We start from the raw sequence: 8714 nt of genomic DNA, 5'->3' as shown, positions 1-8714 counted from the left end.
CTTGCCTCACTTCTCTTTTACTTTTACTTCCCTCTTCTTTCCCTCTATCTTTAAACCCAAGTCTGTAATGAGTTTTAAATATGTTTAAGAACAACTTCATTTTTCTAGCATATTTCGTGTTTCTTCCTCACTCATCTGAAATCTTCACATTCATTTGATCGCATCGTAACCAAATCTAACTTTTTATTTTACTCTCAGAAGGATTGGATTTGAATATAAAGTAGCAACCCAACAAAATACCAAAATTGCTTAATGCAAAAAAAAGTAAACAAAAATGCCCTTAAAAGGAATAATTCAACCAAAAATTTAAATTGGCTAAAATTCCAAGATGTTAATGTGTTTGTTTCTTCATTGGAATAGATTAGGAGAAACTGCTCACCCATGGATCCTCCTGATTTAGAGAGAACAACTTTTTCACTGGAGAAAGCAATATTATGGATAGAGGACTAGTATTTTAGCCAGAATGTTAAAAATGTCTTGATGGATTTGTTTCTTACAAACACACAGCTTTTCACTTCACAAGACATTAATTGATGGACTGGAGTCGTGTGTATTATCTGTAGATTATCATGATAATCTGACGGCACCCATTCACTACAGAGGATCCATTGGCGAGTAAGCAATGAATTTCTCCAAATCTGTTCTGATCAAGAAACAAACTCATCGATGTCTTTTACTGATCTTTACTGTCTCCATCGTAACAGACATTTACAGGAAAGACGCTAATAGCTTTGACTTCCCTGACTTTCCTGCTTAAACTATAGGCTCTTGGTGGACTCACTCTCACTGTGTCAGTGAGGCTGATCACTGGGCAAAGGAATGATTGACCGAGGGTGGAGTCAGAGCCAGTTTCCCCACAAGGCAAGCAGTCTGTGAGTAAGGACAGGAACCCAGTAGGGAGGAAAGAGGAAACCCCCTCAAAAAGAACAATTCATTATCGACTGCTATCTATTCCTCACTCTGTCTCACTCTGTTTCTGTCCCTTCTGATATCTTTCTGGTACAAAAGTGGCACTGAAGAAACGGTATGTATGTTGTAACACAAACATAACTAGAAACATAAAAATAAAGCTGTGCGATTCCATGCCAGAAGTAATGTCCAAGTGATTCAGAGGCATTCCGACCACCACTGCTTTTAATGGTACATAGTATAATAAACTGGTTTGTGTATTTTGTACTCTGTTGTATGTTGTTATACTGTTGTTCTCTGCTTAAAGAGAAGACAGGAATGTTAATGTCCAGGCTGTGTTCTCCAAAAGAAAGCTTGATAATGGTGGTGACCTCATGGATACAGCGATAGCGCTCTGGAACTCTGCCCTCGCACTGGAGATAAATAGCTCATATTCATTATGGGTGAGGGTGATGGAAAATCAGGAAATAAAGAGCAAAGGTGCTTATATCCTGGAATACATTAACCTGGTTGGGGAGAACAGTGCTAACAGAAGACTACCTCTGTTTGTTTGTAAAGAAAAGATGCTCATTTACCATTCAAATGCATGCATTTCGAACAGGCAAATGGAAAAAGGACTCCAAACTCTGAAGTTCTGTAAGTTTTTGTCAGTAATGGAAGTGAAGCTCATTCATGAAACCACAAAAGCCAGGTACTGCTGAGCACAAGCTTATGTTTCCCAAGCCCTAATGGATTTTGTGTTTTTTATGCCCATTGTGCTTTAGGTCTTGAGGAACAGAGGAACATCTGTGTGTGGTCAACCTTTGTTTCAGTTTGAGGTTGATCTTTCTCAAATAAGAGTCTCTCAGAATTACTGTAGAACTAAAATATGACCACTTTATATCACGGCTCAATGAAATTTATAGTTATGTGCTGCACAAACTGATATATCAAATATATACATATATAAAAATCACCGGTAATCGTGCTGTTTGTTCACATAACATGACCATGATTGCTTACTCTAACTGCTTTAAAACAAAGATTAAAACAACGAGAAAATAATATTGTGAAACGCGGATTTTAGACAATATTTTCAGTCATTTTTGCTGGTAAAGTCAAACAGCGGTACTGATATTTTTAGCTTCAATTTGTATCAGCTGTTTGAACTCTGAATCTGACGGCACCCATTCACTGCACAAATTTCTCCAAATCTGTTGCAATGACGAAACAATCTCATCTACATCTTGGATGGCCTGAGGGTGAGTAAATTGCCAGCAAAATTTGAACTGTTCCTTTAAATGAGGCAAAGGCAGTCATTGAATGTTCTAGTTTAATGGTCATAGTACAGACACTTCAAGAGAGGAAGTGGAGTCATAAAGGCACCTTGTTCTCTGTAGCCTATGTCTGAACTTGGTTATGAGCTCGTTCTTTATCCACCTGTACACGTACACCTACTTCACCAAAACTGACATGCTAACAAAAATACAGTCCCCAATCTAATGAAATGACATTTTAAGCAATTAAATGCTTCGAATTTATCAATTACTCTTTCATTAGTGGGTCAGGGGAACTCAAGGGAGTGTGGCAACTAGAACAGTTCCATTTCTATCTCACTTTCCTTCTTTAACATCCTTTTTCTCTTTCTTGCCATATCGCCACCTTTTCATTGCCAAACTATTGCTATATTCCCTGGATCCTCCTTTTCAGTCCTCCTTCCTGTCCTTTGCTTTCTACTTTCTTTTCTATCCTTCGTGTCTTGTCTTGATGACCTAGTAAAGCTCAGTCTAATGAAGTCTACTTTAGTCTTGACAGCAGACTAGAAGCTATTAGTGAAATGTATGCTGATCTGACATCAGCATTGTGCTTTTTTCCCCCCTCAAGTGAATAGCCTTTGTATTTAAGTTTGGAAAACTGATCCCAGATCAGTGTCAAAATAACAGATTTCAGGGGACCTACAATAGCACAGTGGACCTCAGCATCATTAATATTTCAAAGGATGAAAAGAAATAGGGCAAAATGTTTTGTGCTGCCTCTTTTTTTCTATCATATCAATTATTTAGGCATTCTGCTGCTTAATCAACCTCTCTTTGGCTGTTGGCCGAAGTGCCACAGACCACTTTGATAAAGCTAATTATCTTAACCTAGTTATATCGCATTACTAGGCTGCAGTTTGATAATAGAGGTCACACTCGGGCAGATTATTGAGATAATGGTGAGAGGGATACACATTTGACTCGAATAATCACCGCGTGTCATCACAATTAGCTGTTTGTTGCTAGGTTTGAAGGCCCGTTTACAATAAAGAAAATAAAATATTGTAATGAAATACGCTTAATTATTAAACAAATGTTCTAAAAGCAAAACAGCATCGAAATCTGATCAATTATTTTTATTACTAGCAAATATTTAACTACCGCATAATAATCACTGCCAAGAAGCGTGACTTGCTGCTCCCTGCTTAAGTGTGTGTCGCCCCCTAGAGACCATTGGAAAGTCTTTTTATACTCTAATCGATGCATTGTAGGCTATAAATAATATAGGCCTATTAATCTCCTTCTAAAACAGAAACATTCTGTCTATCATAATACCAAATGTGACCCTGGACGACAAAACCAGTCTTAAGTGTCAATTTTTCGAAATTGAGATTTATACATCATCTGAAAGCTGAATAAGCTTTCCATTGATGTATGGTTTGTTAGGATCGGACAATATTTGGCTGAGATACAACTATTTGAAAATCTGGAATCTGAGGGTGCAAAAAAATCAAAATATTGAGAAAATATGAATGCCTTGTCCAAATGAAGTTCTTAGCAATGCATATTACTAATCAAAAATTAAGTTTTGATACATTTACGGTAAGAAATTTACAAAATATCTTCATGGAACATCATCTTTACTTAATATCCTAATGATTTTTGGCATAAAAGAAAAATCGATAATTTTGACCCATACAGTGTATTTTTGGCTATTGCTACAAATATACCTCAGCGACTTAAGACTGGTTTTGTGGTCCAGGGTCACAAATATCTAAACATGTGAAGCCAAACAATCGTATAATCAGTCATTTCTTATGAAACTGCTGCTTTAATGGGAATAATTTTAACTGTGAAATTAAACCAAAATGCATTTTTCTTACTTTTAAAATGCAGGTTTACATGCCTTTTTATTCTTCATTATGCAGGGGCTTTATTTAAATTTAATAAAGCATTAAGGAAGAGGGATGATCTCTGTGGGAATAGGGTCTGTGCTGGGAAATATCAGATACAAATTACTGAGAATGAATACTGGCACTTTTTTAGTTTTACAGAACGCATTTTTAAAATGTAACATTGAAAGACAAATAAAAAACAAACATGATGTAAAAAGAAAAATGAGTCCTTCTAGGCATTTTGAAAATACTGAACAGAAAAAGGCCCAACTCAGACAAACGGTTTTTCTAGATGAATATATACAACAACATTCGCCTAAACTCATTTGAAGAAATGCAGTTTGAATGTTTATGGCATTTAAAAATATATATATATTAAACATGTTTTTTGGGAATAACATGGCTTTAGATGATTGCCTAAATAAAAAACTTAAGGCTGATACTGTACAAAAAGCGTATGACACGTCACAATTTTTAATGAAAGGTTCAACCGACACAGATGTTCACAACATTTGCATACTGATTTACATCGAGGTTTTACCAAATGTGGCCTTCATATGTATACACTGTGGCGCATACAACCATCCTTACATAAAATGACCATAGTAACCATTGTTTCTGACCATATACCATAGTTATTCATATCGATGTAATTATACCAAATGCATATAGGATCATATTCAAAATAGAATTTTTCTCCTGATAGTTTTTTGATGTCAGTGGTGGTGACTAATATCAAATTAGCACAGCTTCACTGTAGTAACAATAACTGTAGTGGTATTCTAGTGAAAACAATGGTTGGCATGGTGATGTTTATAAGGGAACAAAGTCAACTTGGGGACCACGGTAAAGTAACTACCAAATGTGCAGAGAAAAATGAATCACAGCAGATGATAGCAATATCTTAATACAGCTGCAAATTAAATATATTACACTGAATTGTAAAATGTACAGCTTTCTTCATTTAGGCTATACAATTCTGTATCAAATCCAAATGTAAATATATATATATATATATATATATATATATATATATATATATATATCACATGATGTCATTTGTATATAAAACATGGACTTTTTATATCTGAGGTGGTAGGATATGCCATGCTAAACATTTAGCTGTTAATTCAGATGAACGATACATTGTCTATAACAAGCCAGTTTTGGCTTATCATATTCTTCCAAACTATAACAAATGCCTTCATTTATTTTTAATTTTACATGAATGTATAAAATGACAGCACTGCATATAGAAAGGCAGTTACAATTTCTTAAAAAAAAGAAAAAGAAGTACATTCTCATTTATTGGACACAGACGAGTAGTTTCAGAGCAATCATGCACAACACCTGAGCTTCACTGAACTGCACTGTTTACATATGGCACTTTTTTAATGAGTCTGTGAAGTAGGTGAGGCATGAGACTCGTCCTGGGACAGCACAAACACCGAGCGTGACATGCCTTGTGTGAATCTGTCCATAAATTCAGCAGCCAAAATGAAGATAGAAATCAAAATGAAGGTATTAATGGTGTGATTCCGCTGGTTTCTCAGGCACAGGTGACTTTGATGTCATAGGATTAAGCCCGTAATGGGTTGAGCTGTCTGGGGAATCCTGCCCAGAGTCCTGTTGTCGTCTGGGCAGATAGCTGGATACTATAACACTGTGGCCTCTTCCATTGCATTTACCCACCTGCAAAATAACAGTTCATTTCTTTATCATAATTCTGAGGATTTCAAATGGGAATGAACAATGCCGATGACTCTTGTGTGTCGTACCTGCGTGCAGTATGCTGGTCGTCTGCTTTGAAGGTATAATACAGTGTTTTTTTATGGTACAGCTGGAAAACATTGTCTTTGTCTTCCCCTTCTGATCGATCCGACAGCTTCACAGTAAAGCCCTGCAGAGGAAGACTTTCAGATGCCACTTTATCCTGCAGACATAGGAAACAGAGAGAGAGGTTAAATGTGTGCAGGGTTTGTGCTTTGTTTTAATTATTTCAGTATTATCATTTTGCATATTTCAGCACCTGACCAAAAAAAGACAGCACAGTTTAGCAGTTCAGACAATGTGATGTAAAAAATTAAATTTGACAATTTCATTCTGTAATTTATCCGTAATTCAGTAATTTGGGGTAAGAAGGATCTAATTATTTAATTTTGTATAATTATTTTATTAATATTTAATATTAACCAGCACAGTTTTCAACATTAACAATAATCAGACCACAAATCAGCATATTGCAATGAGTTTTGAAGGATCATGTGACACTGAAGACTGAAGAAATGATGCTGAAAATTCAGCTTTGCCCTGACAAAGAAATGACACTTCAAAATATATTAAAACATAACATCTTAAAATGTAATAATATTACTGTTTTTACTGTATGTTTGAACAGATAAATGCAGCCTTGGTGAGACTTCTTTCAAAAACTTTTAAAACCTTTTAAAACCCCAAACATTTAAGTAGTAGCGTAAAAAAAAAAAATGTATTGCCATGTTTACAAATTATTAATATTGACAGTCCTAGTTGTATTTCATCAGTCACCAAAAGTGGTTTATTTGTTGCCTAAGCTATTGATTTAGTAATGATGTGAGAGAGGCAATATCAAGAGGCTGATATTGTATCAAAATCAAAATTTTGGTATTGATCCAACACATTAAATGTAGTTTGTGCAGGTTATAATGTGCGTATGTATGCATGAGTATTTGTTTGTACATAATGTAGTGTCTGTGTTGGTGTGGGAGACTCTGGGTCCCCTCACCTCTCGTGCTTTAAAGGTGTAGAGCACCTTGTCTTTGAGCAGAAACCACAGCCTCTTCCACTTCCTTTTGCTCTTTTTGCGTCTTTGCAGACTGCCACTCATGCTGGATCCCTCGGCACCCACAGATACCTGCACACACCGAGACTTTTTAACTCTGAGTATAAAAATTTCTCAATAATTCAGATGTGAATGTGAGCGTTTGTGTGTGTACCTGTGTGAGAGGTGAGTTGCTCTTTCTGTTCCTCCACAGACTGGGCGGCTGTAGGCTCTGGAACACAGCAGAGAGAGGCCTGCTGGCCCTGTTTGTGTGGGGACTGGCGCTCCCACACGATCCTAGAATATTACCACCTACAAACACATCATGCACGGACATGAACTATACAGCTACTGTGATAATTTAAATGTTTATAATGGAAACAGCCTATTTTGTTTAAACAATCAATTGCATATGAATAATGAAAAATAACAAACCTAAATTATATTCTTGATAATATTGTAAAAAATCATTTTAACTGTAATGGTGAGTATGAAATGGTTCAATTAAAGTGAACAGTTTACATGAATGATTTCCGTACTATTTCTAACTCTAAATTGCATAACACTTTATTTTAAAGTTTGATTTCATTTTGGAGGCTTTTTCTCTTACCTCTCTTTCTGAGCTCAGCGTAGCAGTGGTCACAGACTTTAGCCATCCTGTCCTTCAGGTATTTTAGAGGATACCTGTTTCTCGAGCAGGAGCGACACACAACCTAAAAACAGGGCGAGACAGTTCAGATGAATAGTAAAAATGAGATGCGATGAGAGACAATAATAAAATTAAGAGAAAGCAGGGTCACAATTTAATACTGATATTCAGTATATACTACCATTTAACATGTTTTGGGTCAGTAAGAATTATTTAAGTATGCATTTAAAGAAATTAATACTTTTATTCAGCACAACTGTTTTCAACATTAATAATAAGAAGAAAGGTTTCTTGAGCACCAAATCAGCATTAGAATGATTTGAAAGATCATGTGATGCTGAAAACTGCAGTAATAGCTGCTGATAATTTAGCTTTGCATCACAGGAATAAATTACATTTTAAAATTAGAAAACAAATGGAATGTACACAAAATCCTTGTAATCTACTTTGCACATTATTTCCTCAAAATTCACTCAAGATATTGCAAAACACTATAAAGTCTCAGAATGAAGTGAACAATGAACAAAACCCTTTCCTACCACAAGGGGGAGCTGGCACTTCTGTTAACTGGCCAAGTGGGCACTGCTACCAGCCAATGCCAAATATTTGCTGACTAACTAGGCTGATTTACTAGTCAATCACTAACAACAATCCTATTCATAATATCACAGAACAAATGTTTCTTTGATGGCAATAAAAATAGTAATTCCATAAAAGTTCTTGAAAAAAGTTACTTTTTTTTGGTTGAAATCAAAACATACATATGTACTACATGCAAAAATATCTGTACATACAATCCTGTGAAATATCCACTAATGTAATCCTGCTGTTTGATAATTTATTATTATCTAATACAATGCTGTTCATACATTTTTGAGTCTAAATGCTTATTAGGGTCACTTTAAAGACCACCTCTGAGTGTTTTATTGTTAACTGTAACATATCAAAGAATATATGTCTTAAATTTATAAGGCTAGTTAACCCCAAAAAAGACAATTCTGTCATTATTTACTCTCCCTCATTTCGTTCCAAAACCGTAGGATCCTTCATTCATCTTCGGAACACAAATTAAGATATTTCTGATGAAATCCGAGAGCTTTCTGACCCTCCATAGACAGTAACGCAACTACCACGTTCAAGGCCCAGAAAGGTAGTAAGGACAACATTAAAACAGTCCATGCATCCATGACATCAGTGGTTCAACCATAACGTTATGAAGCTACGAG

At 35.6% G+C, this 8714-nt stretch overlaps 1 protein-coding gene across 3 annotated transcripts in view; it reads right to left on the bottom strand.

Annotated features, from left to right (window-relative positions):
* Positions 1-4072: 4072 nt before the first annotated feature.
* fgd5a (FYVE, RhoGEF and PH domain containing 5a) overlaps positions 4073-8714 on the bottom strand; it is a 41472-nt gene continuing 36830 nt past the window's right edge. For 2 of the 3 annotated variants that reach the window (XM_058791940.1, XM_058791942.1), the window contains exons 17-21: positions 7450-7552; positions 7015-7151; positions 6804-6932; positions 5818-5972; positions 4073-5731 (exon numbers count right to left, since the gene is read on the bottom strand). In XM_058791940.1, coding sequence (XP_058647923.1) covers positions 5695-5731; positions 5818-5972; positions 6804-6932; positions 7015-7151; positions 7450-7552 — 561 coding nt within the window. In that variant the 3' untranslated portion in view covers positions 4073-5694. The remainder of the gene's footprint in view (positions 5732-5817; positions 5973-6803; positions 6933-7014; positions 7152-7449; positions 7553-8714) is intronic. The other variant, XM_058791943.1, reaches the window with a different exon arrangement.

This window comes from Onychostoma macrolepis, chromosome 11 (genome assembly GCF_012432095.1).
Source record: "Onychostoma macrolepis isolate SWU-2019 chromosome 11, ASM1243209v1, whole genome shotgun sequence".
NCBI classification, from domain to species: Eukaryota; Metazoa; Chordata; class Actinopteri; order Cypriniformes; family Cyprinidae; genus Onychostoma; species Onychostoma macrolepis.
This window is presented reverse-complemented; position numbering and strand designations above follow the sequence as displayed.